General features: G+C 39.9%; 2 protein-coding genes across 2 annotated transcripts; one reads left to right on the top strand and one right to left on the bottom strand.

Moving 5' to 3' along the window:
- Nucleotides 1-316: 316 nt before the first annotated feature.
- Nucleotides 317-4,824, bottom strand: LOC308103343 (uncharacterized protein). Its single transcript, XM_080453266.1, has 6 exons — nt 4,781-4,824; nt 4,212-4,324; nt 3,201-3,329; nt 2,644-2,726; nt 1,905-2,105; nt 317-759 (listed from the first exon to the last, which is right to left on the bottom strand). Exons 3-5 carry the CDS (start codon nt 3,268-3,270, stop codon nt 1,923-1,925), a joined length of 336 nt encoding a protein of 111 aa, XP_080309392.1. The 5' UTR covers nt 3,271-3,329; nt 4,212-4,324; nt 4,781-4,824; the 3' UTR covers nt 317-759; nt 1,905-1,922.
- A 2,355-nt stretch (nt 4,825-7,179) lies between these two features.
- Nucleotides 7,180-16,656, top strand: cUnh1orf198 (chromosome Un C1orf198 homolog). Its single transcript, XM_080452943.1, has 6 exons — nt 7,180-7,497; nt 8,336-8,386; nt 12,147-12,272; nt 13,106-13,285; nt 13,520-13,897; nt 14,312-16,656. The coding sequence occupies exons 1-6, from the start codon at nt 7,192-7,194 to the stop codon at nt 14,366-14,368; spliced, it is 1,098 nt and encodes a 365-aa protein (XP_080309069.1). The 5' UTR covers nt 7,180-7,191; the 3' UTR covers nt 14,369-16,656.
- Nucleotides 16,657-18,521: the final 1,865 nt, after the last annotated feature.

The raw sequence follows: 18,521 nt of genomic DNA, 5'->3' as shown, positions 1-18,521 counted from the left end.
TAGCTGGTATTTTTGATGGTTTAGCTGGTTTAAGCTGGTAGCTGGTATTTATGATGGTTTAGCTGGTTTAAGCTGGTAGCTGGTATTTATGATGGTTTAGCTGGTAGCTGGTTTAAGCTGGTTTAAGCTGCTATCTGGTATTTATGTGTATTCAGGTGTATTCTGGATATGCAGTGACCAACTTTGCTGGAGAGGATGCATGATCATGGTGAATTTCAGCCAGGTGCCCACAGCACGTGGTATATTTAAAAAACAGTAGCCTACAGTAGCCTATATAAAAGTGAGCAAAATCCACAAAGTCATAAATAATCATGTATCAATTTCATACATAACAATAATTTATTAAACACTTATAAAAAACCCTCAAAAACAACATTTAAATAACAAATAAATGTATAAATAAACACATAAATACATGAACTTCAACCTGAGGAACACACTAACACACACACAGTGTTCAAATGACTGGAAAAGAGTGAGAGAATATGAAAAATCGGACAGATCCGTCTTGATTACATGACTATGGAGATACTGTATACCGATGTGTGTGATGTTTGGAAAACATCTGTAAAGTTGCAGCCAAAAATGTGTCTTGCAAAAATCGGCCTGCTGGTGGCGCTATAAAGCATTACCCCCATATCAACCCCCCCCCTACACAGACACACAATTTCTTGTCCTTTCTATTGATGTCCTGGCCATGGTCCATGGCCTTCCTCTTTGTGAGAATGTTCTGCCCCTGCAGCCACCAATGGAAACAGTCTGAAAGAAAACAAACAAGAACCCCCAACAATAAAACAAATATAATTAGCAATATACTGCATGGGGTGAGTTAAATGAATTGTGATGTTTTGAGAAAAACTTAAAGTAACTTAAACTTCACCCATTTTCAACCTTATCTTCATATAACTAACTGATCCTCGCTAATGTTCATTATACAATGGCACCATTTCTGTCTACTCGTTCTGCCACTCATTGGTGGAATGTGGACAGTTCAGAAACCTGCCTACCAGTGACATCACCAATGGAGATTCCAAGCTAATAGAAACTACAGTGTGTCTCTACCTGGAAAGTTTGCATGCAGAAGTAGAAGCCATTGTTCTTGCATTAATAATGAACAAATAAAGTTGTTCTAAATGACCAAACCTGCCTACCGATGATGTCAAAGGTAGGCAGGTTTCTAAACTGTCCACGACCTATCAACGAAACACAGAGTGAGTAGACATAAATGGTGCCATCTTAAAATGTGTATTAGTGAGGACCAATTATATGAAGATGAGTTGAAAATGGGGTGAAGTGTTTTTTTAACCCCGTGTTTCAGTTCAGTTAGAAAACATGCATTTGAATGAAAAAGGTGGGTGGACAGTGGGCAGGCAATAAGTCAGATGGCTACAATGGACAACAACAATTTGGGGGAAAAAGCTACCCCTGCCACACATGCATGTAGGGCTGCCACTACCAATTATTCTACTTGCGATTATTCTATTGATTACTTTTTTGATCTACAAGCTCACAACACGTCCAACGAGTTGCAAGCTTGTAGATCGGCATTTCTTTCAGCCATAAAATCGATTTTATTACAATAGAGTATTTTCTTTTATGATTGATTAATAAGCTTAATATAATCTCTTTTCCAGAAGGTGACATTCCCGTTTCCCGATCAGTTTTTCATAGCTTCATTTGATTGGCTCGGCAGCAGATATAAATTGGAAACAACCAACATCTCCATATGTGTTTCTGGTTGAAACAGTATGCTGCTGAGACAACCAAATGAAGGTATGAAAAACTGAACAGGTAACGCTAACGGGAATTCCACCTTCTGGAAAAGAGAACTACAGTCATGCACAGAGCAGATTGAATTATGAGATCAAGTCATAATGAACCCCCCCACCCCTCAGTAAACATACCTCTTCTGAGTCCTGCGGTCAGGGGGGTTTGGCCTCCCCCTTGCTAGTGGGGCATTCTTTGTAAGGCTCCTGCATGGTCTTCAGGGTTGTTGTCCCCCAAATGGCAACAGCAAGCTCCTTCATGAACAGGGAGTCCTTGGTGTTTGCTGCCACCATCTTCCAGATCTCCTTTTCGAGCCACACACCAGAGCCAATGTGGACCTGAAACAGAAGAAAACAACACATGTTTTAGAAATTAAAAAACATTTTACCATGACATTTCAGACTCATTTTTGACAAAAGCAGGCCCACTTCAAACAGAATTTACTGTAAAGAAATTACATTTTCAAGGACCCCCAAATGTGGACCCATTTAGAAAAGAGTTGGTGCCATGGACCTCCAATAGAGAAGATGTTAATTGTTGGATTACATTTAGTACAGAATTCTACAACTGTCTATACTGTAGGTGGGGAGAGTTGAAGTAATTATTATACAGTACATTGTCATTGGATTACATTCTAGCTGGTAAAATAGTAGTGAAATTAACCTTTTCCACCCGGCATCCCTATTTTGTTCATGCCATAGGCAAAACTGTTCAAAAATAGTTCAAAAATAGCAAAACATAGCTGATCTACAAGCTCACGATGCATCATGACACGTTGCCTATTTTTGAAATGATAACTGTTTCTTATTTAGCTGGGGACACTGTGGAACCCCACTTTTAAGAACCACTGTCCTACACAGTATGTTTCTTCAATACCTTGTCACCGTTGCCGTCAAACATCCCAGGTGTCGATGCCAAATCGTCTGACTCGGGGGAAGAGGAAACGGAGGAAGTTGCAACTGAAAATGTAGAGAATCATATTTAAGCTCCTTTTGGCAGTATCACAGTACTTATATTGTACACATTGTCACCATTTTCCGTAGAACAGTATCACTGTCTAAACACACCTATGCTGTCACTGGTTTGCTTATCTGCAGCAGGGATGTCAGGCTTTGCTGCAGAGCTATATTGGGGCCCTTCCTCCAGTTTCAGTTTTGCAATCTCTAATTTGTTGCATCTTAAAGCATGAACAGGGTACGGAAAAATAAAAAATAAAAACTGAATTGATGTATGCCTTAGTAGGATACCAGTTTAATAATGAGCCTAGCATCTGTCCACTCCATTTAACATGCTTTCTATATAATGTTTTTTAACATTTGTGGTCAAGATCTAAGTAAAAAAGAACATGAGAACAAATAACCAACATATCGATATATACAAAAAGAGAAGAGCAAACTCATGCAACTGTTTCGTTAACATTAGTCATTGCTTACTTAGTTTTAAGATGCTGTAGGTCCAGCTCCAACTCTTTGGCCTTCTTCTGGGTATGACTGTACTTGACATTTCGTCGTGGATAGCTTGGGGAACAACAGCATCTCCACCGTATTCAGACGAGTCAGAGTCTAAAGGTAGTGCAAGTAATATATTTTGGATAAAACAAGATGTTTTTTGTTAGAAAGTTAAAGTGGAATAAAATGTAATTTTATGCAACCTGTATCGTAGAGTATATTAATACAATATAACATACAATCTGTATGTTAGAGTATGTTAATACAAATAATACAATATAACTTATATAATTGGGGTGGTTGTATTTAGTCTCCCTGCTCTTCTATTGAGACATTTAGATAGTGTCAAAGGTCATGTCTCACCTAGACACAGGATCTGACATGAATTTTGATCTGATGGTCAAGATTCAATGTATCACCTGAGCAAGCAGGCAGGCTCTATTAGCTCAATGGTAAAAGGTTACAGCACTTGCTCAGGAAACCGGGTTCAAATCCGGGGTAGAAGAGGAAAGTTACATAGTGCAGCTTTAACCCATTAAGACCTGGGGCCGATTCTAAAAATGCTCTCTAAATCCTAAAAGTTTTTTGAACATAAAAGGAAAAAGATTTGAGGTACAAATGTTCACTTTAAAACATATATATTCAAAGATTTTCAAAAATAGCAGATCTACATGCTCATAGCGCGCCACTCGGTGTCGCGCTATGAGCTTGTAGATCTGCTATTTTTGAAGCCAAAGGTCTAGCCAAAGAAATCAAAACAATTACACAGATGCGTTCCTGGTCTAAATGGGTTCAAATTTTGTATGCCCACTTCTTTGTGTCATCACTTCCAATTGTAACTTATTTATCCTGTATCCTGTATGAGTTCTGATTGGTTAAATTTGGTATTCCTGGAAATGCATTTTCGGCTTACTAAAGAGGTGGAGAGTCTGGGAGACCCCTGTTACTGAACAAGCAATGATTACTTTAATATTTAACAAAACAATATCACTTTACCTTCAAACTGTTTTCTTCTCTTTGTGGGAGGGGGGGGGGGGCATAACACATAATGGTTCTCTCTGGGTTCCTTTTTCTCTTTTAGTAGGGCTGCAAACCATTCATTTTGGCCACTGCAGCCAAATAAATGTGTAATAATAACACACACACACACAGACAGACAGACAGTCTGAGACAGACAAGGGAATCATTAATGTTCAGAGTTCACGGGATATTAAAACACTCTGTAGCTTCATCACTGAAAGCGTGTGTCCACACACACACACACACACACACACACACACACACACACAGACGTCATATTCTGAATTTAGTTTTGAGCGGCACACAGGCAAGCAGTAGTGGCCTATAGTATAAATTATATTGTATATTCCCACTATAATTTATTGTAATTATTGTCATAATCCCTTTATCAAGACAAATTAAATAACTAAATGTGTAGAGTTGGGTCATGACATGAGTCACTTGTGATTGACTTCGAACACAGCAGCCTACGCACTTAATTATCAATACAGTAATAGTAGGCTAAAACGCCTACATAAATAGTATTTCTGTGTGTCAACACTCACCTAAAATGTCCGCCGCTTCTTCTTCTTTCTTTTATCTTCTCTGAAGCCGGTTTAAAATTATTTTTGATGAATCCAAAGCAACGCAATAAACTTTCTACTGAAGTGAGAGCTGCAGCCTGCAGGCAGCTCGCCTCAGACATTCATTCTCCCCGCGTATCCCGAGCGGTCGCGAGCATAGAGTTCAAGGGTCACGAGCCTGCTGAGACAGTGTTGCCAGATTTTGTGAGAGAAATAAGCAGCCAGGTCTGTGAAAAAAATTAAGCCCAAAAGAAGCGACATTTAAACCTATTTGAAAATAGCCGATCTACAAGCTCACAGTGCGTCGCATTTGCAACACATTGTGAGCTTGTAGATCTGCTATTTTCAAAAATAATAAGTGAAATATTTCACTAATATTTACAAGCAACTTTACAGAAAAACAAGCCCAAAGTCACTTATAATAAGCAGATATGGCAACACTGCTCAGGGCCCATAAAGGGCCCGCTTCTCTGTAAAAACAGATGTACAAGCTCACAACACGTCAAATTGCGACAAGATGTAGATCTGTAGATCTGTTCATTTTGGTAACCATAGCAAAAAAAGTGTTATTTAGAATCAAACTAGCATTATTTGCCAATTGCGAAATTAAGTAAATAAGTTTGGATGAATGTTGTCATGATAATAATAATACATTATTGTTATTATTATTATTATTATTATTATTATTATTATTATTATTATTATTATTATTATTAAATATAATATTTATGTCACATCACAAGAAAAGGACAAGAAATGTAAAGTAAAATACAATGCAATACAATACAATACAATACAATACAATACAATAAAATAAAATATACTGTATATACTGGGGGGGGGGCAATTGTAACAGAAGAAAATCTTCACAGTCTAATGGCAGGTATGATGTCTCCCCGGGATCCAAACTAGTTAAAATAGCAGATCTGCAAGCTCACAACGCTTGTAGATCTGCTATTTTCACTGCATGCTTTTTTTTATTAATTGATGGAATTTCTTAGATTTTGTATTTATTTGTTTTTTTATTGATGAAGATTTTAGATTTTTGGGTGGGAAATGTTTTGAAATAATATAGTAATATATTTTTGTAGGAAACAAAAAAAGGGATCTTTCCTCGTGATGTGTACATGACCCACAAATGGGCCCCGACCCACTGTTTTGGGAAACACACACGTGATCTAACCCAGTGGTCCTCAACCCTTTCAGGCCGCGACGTCCCAAAATAATCATATTTGAACTGGGGACCCCCCACCCTTAAAGCACTTGGAATGTAGGAGTTGATGCATTACGTTTAGTTTGACTCTATTGTGAAAATAGCAGATCTTCAAGCTCACAACGCCTCGCAAGGAAGGTGTTGTGAGCTTGTAGATCTGCTATTTTCAAAATGTTTTCTTATATTATTATTATTGTTAGACAATTTGGCCAATGTTTGACATTTTTTTATAGTATAGTTTGTTGATTACTTTTAATGCAGTAATGGTGGGGTTTTTTTTAGGTACTAAAAAGGTCTTAAAGGTCCTTAAATTATCACTTCACTGTCATCTGGGGACCACCCCCAAATCACGTGGGGACCCCCCTGGGAGTCCCGATCCACATGTTGGATCGGGATCTAACCAAACTTGACCAGCTGCTAAGCTGGTCTTTGCTGGTCTGTCCAGTGTCCAGCCATCTGACCAGCTAAGTCTAGCTGGTAAGCTGGTCTTTGCTGGGCAGTCCACCCATTTGACCAGCAAAGACCAGCTACCAGCTTGGCTTTGCTGGTCAGTCCAGCCAGCCAGCTGGCTGACCAGCAAAGACCAGCAGAATCCAGCTTAGTGACCAGCTAACCAACTACACTGGCAAACCAGCCTGACCAGCCTGACCAGCTTGTCCAGCCTGGTATGCCATCTAAACCAGCTTAAGACCAGCTAAGACCAGCTAATACCAGCTAAAACCAGCTAAAACCAGCAACCACCATAAGCTGGTCTGTGCTGGTTTTTTCAGCAGGGTAGTTGAAAGCATATTGAGGAAATACGGAGAAAATGGCCACCAATCGGATTAAAATGCTTTTTATTGAACAATACGGAAGATATGGGTACTTCTAAGAACCCGTACATAATTTTAACATCTATGGCCGCCATGGGGTAAGTAGTTTATATTTGAACGTTTATGTAGATGTGCGAAATGAAGAAGGTGGAAACACCAGGTTGAAGTTCATTCATTCAGTCACTCATGTTTCAGGGCTAGGTCTAGATTATAAGAGTCTAACTTTACCAGTAGATGGTGCTGTGAACACATGGATGAATCGAGAAGAACCATGTTTACAACCCTCCAAGCGAACGTCATTCACTACCCCGCCCACACAGCTGGTTCCACTAGCAAATTCCTAGCCACTAGCCAGCTGTAAAACAAAAATGGCTACCGCGACCATGGCGGGGTTCGATGGCCACAGGATGGAGGAGAAGAAGTTCGAGTATTTCGCCTCCATCAATCCGATGGCGAGGAAGATCATGCAAGAGCGAGAGAAGATCAAGCAGCAGCACGGCTCGGCCTGGGACAAGATGACGCCGGTGGAGCAGGACAACGCCATCGATCACAGCCTGATGGACCCTCACATCCGAGCCCGGTACGCCATGCACAGGGTCGAACGTGAGGAGGTGGTCTGCTACCCGAAGCTGCTGCTTCAGACCGGACAGAAGATAGTCCACTTCGGGGACGAGGTAATGCTGATTTTATTTACAAGAAAAACAAACACCTGATCTACAGTTGTTTAGATCTGGGTGACAGAGCCATGTAGCCGATAGCCCTGAAACATGACTGTCAGTCATGACGAAACTTCAACCTGGTGTTTGCACTTTCTCCCTTTTTGGCCAGTACATCTACATAAACGTTCAGATTTCAAATATAAAGTGCTTACCCCATGGCCACGGATGTTACAATTATTCACGCCCCCTCAGAAGTACCCGTATCTTCGTATTGTTCAATAAAAAGCTTTTTAATCCGATCGGTTTTATAGTTATAATTTATCAGAGTGCACCCCCCCCCAACCGATAGGGTCGCGTAGTTGAAAGCGCATGGAGAAAAAACGGAGAAAATTGCCACCGATCGGATTTAAATGTTTTTTATTCAACAATACGGAAAACACGGTTACTTCTGTGGGCCCGTACAGAATTGCAACATCCGTGGCCATGGGGTAAGAACTTTATTTTTGACATCTGAACGTTTATGTAGATGTACGACTAAAAGGAGAGAAAGTGCAAACACCAGGTTGAAGTTTTGCCGTCGTGTGATCCATGGCTACGTAGCCGACAAAACAATGAGACACAGGCCCAAAACAAAGAGACTATCAAATCAGGGCATGCCATTCTGCTGAGTGTACACATGTAGGCAAATGGTCCCTTTGGTTATATTGTACAGTCACAAATGTTCGCATTAACACCGAGGACAGTGACAAGAGAGCAATACACCTATTTTATTATGAGATGATGATGATGATGGTTGTGTACATAGCCTACATTGTTTACACTTTCTGAAACCATCCTTAATTGTTTGTTTTAGGATATCACTTGGCAAGATGAACATTCTGCCCCTTTCTCATGGGAAACCAAGGTAAGCGGTATCTTATTTAACTAACTTATCTTAGACTCACGTGAGTATTTGTAAATTGATATATGAAAAATTCCTTTATGGCCCTGACTGCAATAATCATGTACTTATGACGTTATTTATTTTATTATTAAAACCTTTATTATCGAATAGCCTCTTCAGAGTCAGAAAATGTGTCCAGTTTTGATTGGATGGATTTTTGTTAGATAGCAGACTCTTGTTACATTTCACTGAAATGTTTTGTTTTCCTTTGTCAACAAGCTATGCCCAGGTTCCAGTATGTGCTCTAAATTCTTGTCTAATTAGTCTTACGGTTTAGTGGATACAATTGAACTGGTTGAAATTGAACTGGTTTGTTGTACTTGAGGACGGTTGGTAGTGTAACTGTAAAAGATGGACCAGCATACAGGCATTGATTTTCTTATAAATTAGAATAAAGCAACTTATTCAGACATCACAAAACACTGACAAACTCTGACTCTGACCCTCCGTTGTCCTGGAGAGGGAAAACAGACCCAACCAGTTTGCCGTCTTCCAAAACTCTTTAGACTCAGGGAGTGTCTCTGGAATTAGGCCCACTGACTGACCCAGGTGGCATCCCCTTCATTTGGAACAATATTAATCAGATATACCCTCTCGATTTGAAGTATATTTGAAACATACACATTGTTAGTGAAGTTGATAAACAGTAAACATTCCCTTCTTTGGAACTGACTATTATGAATTGAATACATAGAACCACAATGAAAACAAGCCCTCAGGGCTTTTTGTGTTTTCCTTTTAGCATTGCTTGCGTGATTGTACTTGCCGCACTGTTTGCAATTTGTTAATAAAGTATTCAATCAATCAATCAATAAAACTAATATTGCAGCAGGAAAAATGACCCATAAAGATGTTTTAAAGGGCAAGTGCTCTCCTTAAAGAGGAATTTTGGACCACGGTTTTCTTACCTTTTCTATGAAAAAAAAAAAAGCTATAAAAATATGCCATCTAGTGCAAGTCCTATTGGCGCACATTTTTAGTTGTGGCGGACCCGGGATGGAGTTATGAAGAAAAAAAAAAAGAATCTACTGTACCATTCATCCTAGGATATCATAACATCATAGAAGAGGTAAGAAATCCGTGGTCCAAAATTCACCTTTAAGCCTAGTTCAGACCAAAGATTCACAACGAGGCGAAACTGGTTCAAAGCCCGATTCATACGACGGTCGAAAAATAGCAGATCTACAAGCTCGCATTATGTCGCATTTGTGACGGATTGTGAGCTTGTACACCTGCAATATTCGGCACACGACACCGCCATACTCATAAATTAAGCGTTAGAAAGTTAAGGGAGAAAAATCACACCTGTCAGAATCAGTGTTGGAAAGTAACTAAAGTAATATGTAACTTAAAGTAATATTATTACTTTTTCCCAGTAACTAGTAACGTAACTAATTACTTTCACGTTTTGAGTAATATTATTACCTTTACTTTTTTTCAAAAAGTAATTTATTACTTTTTTTCACGAGCCTTGGTGGTACTCTGGGTTTGAGTGTGTTTATTTGATCCTGTGTTGTTTTTGGTCAATTGATATAATGGTAGACTGGTTGGGCTCCAGTTGCTATGCAGGCTGCTTGCTGATCCGGTCTAGAGCGGATACGGAAACGTTGCGCACTTGTCTATGTGTGAATTATGCGACCTGCCTTTTTACCCCCGGTCTCAGTAGCGGGGGGCGGGGCGGATGCGGGGAGAGACAGGCGAGTTGAGTGAAACGAGTTGGGGAAAACGCAGTCCCCACAACATCATTTACGATTCTGTGCCTATCGGTACATAACTCGGACGGCGCTTAGTCGACTAGCAGACCATCGGCCGGTCGTTGCGGGCACTCGCGCCTGGAGGCGCTCGGGCGCGACTCCTCGGCCTCAAGGTCTGCTAAGTCGGCGCGCCTCCGTCATGGTCCAAAACTATACTTTATCTGCGAAAAAAGGTAGTCTGCTGTGTTTGAAAAAGTATTGTCTCATACAGGAGTCGAACCCAGACTCTTAATGCTAGCGGACTGGGAGTCTAATGACTAGCGAGGTGCGCCACTGAGGCCAGTGCTGAAATTGGGTATTTGAGCTGTATTAGAACTACGGGGCGGGCCTACAGGGCGGGGCTAATCAGACCGGGGGTAAAAAGACTGTTCGCGTGAATTATCAGCTGCGGAAGGGCGGGCCTTAAACCGGATCAAACAGTGTTGCCATGTCTGCTTATTATAAGCGACTTGTTAACCAATGAAGACGCGCCGTAAGCTTGTAGGTTGGCTATTTTCAATATATATATATATATATATATATATATATAAGACTTGTTACTTGCACTTGTTACTTGCATTACTTGCATTTGCTCCTACATTCTGCCACGATGATATGTGTTGGTGTTGCTATGGGAGCCTTTTTATTTTTGTATTTTATTAGAATACATTTTGTTTAATAAACAACAGAAGTTGTTCAAAGATTGTGTCTCATGATGAGTCATTATCTGTTTGAGCCCAGGTGTTTGAATTTGAATATTTTTTTAGGCAAAAAATACATGAAATACATTTAAAATACTTCCAAAAAAGTCCTTGCGGTCTTGTTTCCATTGAGGTCCTTAGTATTCAATTCATAGTCAAATGTTTTTCATTTAGTCTATTTAGTCTATTTAGTCTATTTAGTCTATTTAGTTCATACACAGTAAAAGTCTTAGTGTTAATATAATTGAAATGAGTGTACAAATAGAACCAAATGGACCCGTCATGTGTACAGAACACTTTTCAGAGTTAAATCAACAATGAGGATTTTACAATGTAGGCTGCAGAAAAGAGAAAAAAAACAACTGCTAATGTTGAAAATGCAAAGTCAGACTTTTGGGGAGAAAGGATGCAATTACTGGGGGCGAGGGAAAAAAAAGTAACTAAGTAATAAGTAACTAGTTACTTTTGGCAGGGAGTAATAAGTAAAGTAACTACATTACTTTTTAAACAAGTAATATGTAATAAGTAACATATTACTCTGTTGTAGTAACTATTCCAACACTGGTCAGAATAGGGAAATAGACTTTGCCTTAGAAAAGACAAGTGAACAAGCAGTTCTCAAACATCACAAGTTCACAGCTCATAGCAATACAATATTGACTCAAGAAAATTTAAGTGGAGAAAGAAAGTAGGGTCCATGGTCACTGCCTGATATTCTCTGGCTCTTCCCATGTGGCTAAGAAGTCCTAAAATAGACAAGGACAGTCTGACTAGGCCAATGTTGCCAAGTGTTTTTAACCATTTTCAACCTGGTGTTCCTATTTTAAGCATTACACATTTTTAAAGTAAAAAAAAAACAAGTATTGTCTTTTTTAATTGCAGATCTAATGGCTCACAATGCAATGCCTTGTGAGCTTGTAGATCGACTGAGTATAAATCAGTCTTAAGTGGTTAGGATAAATGATAAACGATCAAAAAAATAAATTGATGTTAAAACATATTTCTTAGAAACATTACAAAAATTACCATATTTTTTTTTTTTACAAATCTCTATACATCTTTTAAGCAGACACAAAAGACAGCGTATATAAAGATCAATGAAACAAAGAGGTATGCAATTGTTGACACAAACAACATAGTTGGCATTGACAACAGTAAAAAATTAATACAAATAAAGACCAATATATACAAACAAGTAAAAATGACCATACTATGTTTTATTGTATGTCTAGCCATTGGTTTAAATGTTATGTTTACATTATGATTAACTTTGCTGCCATCTTTCAGAGCCAATTGGATTTCAGTTTGTCGTTGGGCGCAGCAGAGCAGGGCGTCTCTTCCTCCCAGGCTGATGCCAAGACCACCAAGTCTGCTCCCAACTCTCAACTCAGCAAAAACACCCCTAGTGCCAAGGTAATACAGACAGATACAGGTCCAGTGGGCATGTAAACCTTGTGGGCACCTCAATGTTAAATTGGCTGTTTTTTCCAAAATGTAAAGATATGTCAAATAAATAAATGTATGCTTTGGAAAATGAATAACGAAAAGGATACATGATTCTAACATGCATGGTACATCGATGATCATTCATTATCAGTCAATTTACCCTTCAACCTCTTGTTTATCCCCAAAATGACTGGATATCACAGGTTTTATAGCAACTTGTAGAAATATTGGTCCTTAAATGTAGTAAAACAAAATAGATGTATTTGGCCCCTCATTTGTAAAATAAATTTAGATATAAAATCAAATATAAAATAATAACAATAATACAGACATTTACTACATTTTAAGTATGTTCTTAGGTTAATGCGCAGTAGTGAAAACTATAAGATTAAACCTTAGTTATCCCATGATGAAATGCAGCTATTACAGCAACCAGGAAGTAAAGTTAAGACACAGATGAGGATACAAGGATTACTATTTATATATAAGTAGGTCAACTATTCGAGCGAATGGAGGAATTCATGTATAATTAATTATGTGAAAAATATACACTATATATATATATATATATATATATATATATATATATATATATATATATATATATATATATATATATATATATATATATATATATATATATATAAAATTATTTTTTATTTATTTTTATTTTAGATGAGAGAGATGTTATGTTTTTATGCCATAATCAGGGCAGCAACCCCATAAGCATATTCTGTAGAGGGTTAGAAATAAATATCCCACAGCAGGTAATAATGAAGGTTCTGGTTGTCACTTTCAAGGCGTCCAGCAGCGAGGGCCCGGGACCAGGCCGCAGGCCAGAGGAGGAGTCCTCCTTCTGGAAGATTAGTGCCGAGCGGTCCAGGATGGAGGGCGAGCGGGCCGACTACCACTCGCTGACCCCCAGCCAGATCAAATCTATGGAGAAGGGAGAGAAACCACTCCCCTCCTACCTCCGACAGGTAAGCGTACTGTATGCTGTTTGTGAGCTTGCAGATCTGCTGTTTTTTGGTGAAGAGATTTGACGTAGACAGAAAAGAGTTACCACGCCTTGAGATTTTAAGTGGTTAAAATCCTCTAGTGTAAATTTAACGCTGAACGAGTTACAAGTAGAAAAAATGTGTATGTTACACCCATATCAGAACACTGAGTGTTAAAATTTGAATCACTAATGTTGAATAATAACGCTTCATTAGGAGACCTCCATCACGGCCCCTGCCCCAAAAGAGCCAGAGGCGCTGGAGCCCGCCCCGGCCCCTGCCAAGTCCGCCAAGCAGCGAGCCCCCAGGCCGCCCGCACCCCCTCCCCCTGTCCCCGTTGCCGTTGCTGTGGCCGCCGCCCCGGCGGCTACCATCTCCATCGCGCCTCCCCCCGCCCCCGTCCGCGTGTCATCGACGGTGGCAGGCTGGGAGCGTTCTCAGAGCACCCTGCCGTCGGTCAGCAACACAGTGGACGACGTGTTTTCCAGCAGCATGATGTCCGGCAAGTCAAGCAACAAGGACAAGGATAGAGAGAGGAGGGTCAAGGAGGACCAGGGCTCTAACCAGCTGGCCACCAGCCCAACCTTCTCCCAGGTGAGTGACGCTCTGAAGGAGAGCAAGGAGGAGGAGGAGAACACGGACATGTGCATGAAATGTTGTGTTATCAATGAAGCACAAATACTCAGGAGGCTCATTTAGATGCATAATCCCAATAATCTTTGTTAGTGTTTTGTGTGAACATAAAGAGAAACCTTTGAGGACAAAGTTCTCGTAGGTGTGAATGTATTAATCCAAAACTGTGCCACTAGATATTACACGTAGAGGGCCATTATGCCCCCCCCCACACACACACACACACACACACACACACACACACACACACACACACACACACACACACACACACACACACACACAGAGACTTTTCCACATATTTAATTATTTTACTTGTGCCAAGGATTCTATCCTAACTATCCTTTCTCTCTGTTTTCAATCTCTCTCCATTAGTTCAATACAAACAACAGCCTCCTGAAGACTGGATTTGACTTCCTGGACAACTGGTAACCATAGTGAAGGTTCACCACAGTTACAAAAACAAAGGACCATGACGCCATGAATTTATGATGCCATATTATTCCACATTTTATGTAATGCCAACCGTTGATCGGAACATAAGTTACATTCTCTTATTTATCTCCAGTGGCTTGTTAAGGCATATCTCTCACTACATATGAGCTTGTGTTTCCCCACTTAAACACTCCCTGTTTAAAAAACTGCTTTAGATTTCTGTGTATCTTCTCTACTCAATCTATACAAGGCCTTCCCTTGTATAGAGGGGGCACACTGCCAACAAGGGATTGATTGGGGTGTGAGCCCAGTGCCATTACCCATGGGAAGTTTTTAATTATTGTTTCGGCCTGGCGAGAGTATGTTTTCCGTGTGTCCGTGTGTCCGTCCGTCCGTCATTCTGTCATTTTGTGTACAGCTAATCTCTGGCACCGTTGGCTTGATCGCAGAGAAACTGTGCACACACACTCCCTGGATGCCAGAGCAGAACCTCTGCCTCAAATGTTTCACATTGGCCTGTTATAGCGCCACCAGGAGGCCGCTTTTTGCAAAACAAGTTTTTTGACAGTACTCCTACAGATTTTGGCCAAAAATCCCCCAAATCGGTACACAGTATCTCTATAGTCATTAAAAGAAACGGCTCATTTCAGATTTTTCATATTCCATCCTGATTGGCAAAGATTGTCTTTCAAAGTTTGCAGGAGTACTCCGCTTCGAACAAAATGCCTCAAATCATGAACACAGCATGCAATTTCTGTGAAATTTGCACACACATTCCCATTAGGCCGAGGAAGAAATGCCATTTGAAAATGTTCAAATCAGCCTCATGGTGGCGCTGTAACTGGCCGATTCGTGTTTTTACCTATAACTGCACCGATCAGTGTAAAACTTTGTATGCACACTCTCTAGAGGCCAAGGAAAAACATTTGCCCTGCATTTTTCACATTTTCCTTTTATAGCGCCACCAGGAGGCAGACTTATGTAAAACATTTTTTTTTATATTAAGCCTTCAGATTTGATCCAAATTTCACGCAAATCGGAACACATGATCTTTATAGTCATGTGATCAAGACGGATCTGCACCCTTTTCACATTGGCCTATTATAGCGCCACCAGGTGGCCATAATAACCTACCTGACCTGGCGGAGACTTGTGCTCCGAGGAGCACTTTTTCTAGTTTCACTTTGAAATATTGCCACCTTTGCAAAAACCTTAAAGGGACACTATCAAGCTGTTGAAGTGCATTTCTGTTAATTGGTGATGGTTATCACTACATTATTTATAAAACGACCCATATTGACAGGAAATTCCCCTGTCTGTTTTGGCCTTTCTCTGTGTTCCCTACAATTCCCATAATGCATTTAACGGGCAAGCACACCCATGGATATCATTAAAATGTCTGCCAACCTGATTCATATTTTCATAAGGCATGATTTGGCTCTAAACGCAACAAACAAGGACAATGTCATGACCTCTGAGGTTAGCAGCAAAAAAAACAACCAGAAAATAAGGGTTGTAGTTTTCACATTCATGGATTGTACGCCAGTAACGGGTAAACCTTTCAGCACAACTTCGGCAGTGTTTCAGAGAGACACAGAAGACCGCTCAGTAACCCAAATGTATAGAGCTATATGTTGAAAATCGAGCCGTTTCCCTTTAATGTGGTCCAGAGTCACAACTTAAAATTTTAAGGAAATTAGCAATCTGAAGCAGTTTGATCCTTCAAGCCTGCACGAATATGCGTAATGTATATTGTTGTGTGCCGAAAATAGCAGATTTATAAGCTCACAGCGTGCCGCACTTGTGTAGATCGGCTATTTTTGGAGCGGAACTGTATAAATCAGGTTATAGGCATGTGTTTAGCTTTAGGGGGAGATACAGTACAGTACTGTAAAAGGCTCTTCCAATGTGGCTTGAGGAGAAGGTATATCGGAAATCTAAAGAGAACAAAAAAAGAGGGGATTTGACCCATGTCCATTTTTATCGTCCTCGCTCCTCCAAGCCCTGTACTGTTACCTTTGTATCTCAGACCTCATACTAGTGGTGAAGCTAGTAGTGTACATTTATAATGGAGACGATAGCAGGTAGCCCAGCCAAACAAGCATGTAGTGATTTGTACCACTGACATTGTAGAAAAGCAAGTTTTACACAACTAGAGTACTATTTTACTGAATTTTGTATGTAAACCTATATCCATTGATTGTATCATATGCTATATTATTGCACTCACACATTTTGAAGTCCCGGATCCTAGAAGTACATAAATAAATTAAATTGAGACCCGGTTTTTGTGCCTTTTCCATTTGTTGAGAACTACAGGACAGGACATTCTGTACCCCAAACAAGTTGGAAGTATTAGTTTCTACTAAACAAAGTTTTATGTTCCAAGTCAACTTGATGCAGGCATGTCCTCATCTGAATCTAATTATTGGCCAAGCATGTTCACACATACATGAAAAATGTTATCTACGTTGTCGTTGCCGTTTGTTCTCTGAGGTGGTACATGGATTTGCTGTGTACTAGCATGACTAGGTTAGGGTTTACCATATACAGTAATATGTGGGAAATGACTGCAGATGAAGAGTGAGATTATCACTCTTAATCATTCTCAGTGGCACGTTAATCTTTCCTGACTTTATCTTTCTATCGTATGATGTTCAGTGTAAATGTAACTCATAACTGATGCAAAGGGCCATGTAGAAAGGGAGTATGTCGGTTGAGTACACCAGAGAAACACTGTTTTAAATTATACAGCTGATGGGATCAATTAAAGCCCCCCAAAGACATCTGCCTGCTGCCACAAATAAGGGCAAGTCAGTGCACTTATGTTATGCATAATACTGCACAGATGACTGCCAAAATTAAATAAATGATTTTTAAAGACAGGATAGAGAGGGGAGTGCTCATGCAACTCAGGTCTTGAGTTATATTCGAACCTGAAATTATTGAAAATTATTTGGGTCACTCCCTATAGGAAAATGTCTTAATAAGAGAGTTGGGTCACCACAAGATGCAAAAACAGCCTGAATGTGTACTGGCTTGGAGGGATGTGACACCATTCTTCCACACAAATAGTTCTATTTTTGTGTTTTGACGATGGTGCTGCTGGAAAACACTCACAGACTCCAGGAGCTCCTCTTAAGTGCTTTTGAGCTAAGATGTGGTGAATGGAATGATCTCAAAAGCAGTTTACATCATTGTGCTCATCAAACCATTTGGTGGTCAATTTTGTGCAAATGTAAATGGTGAGCATTGTTATTCAGAAAGAGGCTGTTGTCATCAGGACAGAAATACACCACCAGCAGCTGAAAGGCATCACCCAGAATGGTTTTGTATTTACTGACCTCTACTTTAGCGTGTAAGGGATTCAATGGACCCAAACAATACAAGTTAATGACCCAACAAGCACTAGAAGTTCTCACAGCGGGGAAACAAGAATTAGTGCCTGTAGACTTCTTTTGATGTAACATGTGTTTAGAGTACAGTGAAGGATGACTCATCTGAGACTATGACTTAATTTCCTCTGCTTAGAGCAGTGGTGTGCTGTGTGAGACAAATCCAGGTGTGCCTTGGGATTTTGTGACAACCACACATTATTGCAATATATGCAATACAACTACACAAAAAATATCAGTATATTGAATTGTTCAATACAGAGAAAAATGCTACATCCCTAAGAAAAAATACTAACCACTTTCAACTTGGTATGCATAAATTGGGCATGGCATTACAGGTAAAGAAAATTAAAAGGTGTTTATCAAATATAAATAAAAATCTCACACATTTTCTAAAATAGCAAGCCTGAAGATCAGCTATTTCGCTATGAATACAGGTGCTTTTATCCTTGAGATTTTGACTTGCCCATTGGTGTGTCTTGGCCACAAAAATGTAGGCAGGGAGTGGTCCTCTAGAAACGTTTTGTTTTATTACCCTATATACCTTGTTCTCAATGAAACCGCTCTTACACATTCAGTTGGCGTTCATAGTCAGCTGATTCAGAGTTGCTTTGACTGAAACCAGTGCACAGTCATCGTGGCTGGGGAGTAGCTATGCTGCGCATCTGTCCACTCCACAGTTGGCTCTAGTTGACATTTTCCCTCTTGACTGTCATGGAAACATCACTTTAGCCAGCGTTCCTTGGCAAACCTCA

The sequence above is a fragment of the Gymnoscopelus braueri genome, assembly GCF_963280865.1.
Source record: "Gymnoscopelus braueri genome assembly, chromosome: 16".
NCBI classification, from domain to species: domain Eukaryota; kingdom Metazoa; phylum Chordata; class Actinopteri; order Myctophiformes; family Myctophidae; genus Gymnoscopelus; species Gymnoscopelus braueri.
Note: the sequence above shows the minus strand (reverse complement) of the source record. Positions and strands in the feature narration are given on the sequence as shown.

Bases quoted from the DNA above. Each gene is read 5' to 3' on its own strand.
- LOC308103343 (XM_080453266.1), bottom strand. From the start codon at position 3,270: ATGTCAAGTACAGTCATACCCAGAAGAAGGCCAAAGAGTTGGAGCTGG. The intron at 2,727-3,200 runs GTAAGCAATGAC...CTACATTTTCAG, and splicing joins CTACAGCATCTTAAAACTAA to TTGCAACTTCCTCCGTTTCC. The intron at 2,106-2,643 runs GTATTGAAGAAA...CTTCTGTTTCAG, and splicing joins TTGACGGCAACGGTGACAAG to GTCCACATTGGCTCTGGTGT.
- cUnh1orf198 (XM_080452943.1), top strand. From the start codon at position 7,192: ATGGCTACCGCGACCATGGCGGGGTTCGATGGCCACAGGATGGAGGAG. The intron at 12,273-13,105 runs GTAATACAGACA...GTCACTTTCAAG, and splicing joins AAAACACCCCTAGTGCCAAG to GCGTCCAGCAGCGAGGGCCC. The intron at 13,286-13,519 runs GTAAGCGTACTG...ACGCTTCATTAG, and splicing joins TCCCCTCCTACCTCCGACAG to GAGACCTCCATCACGGCCCC.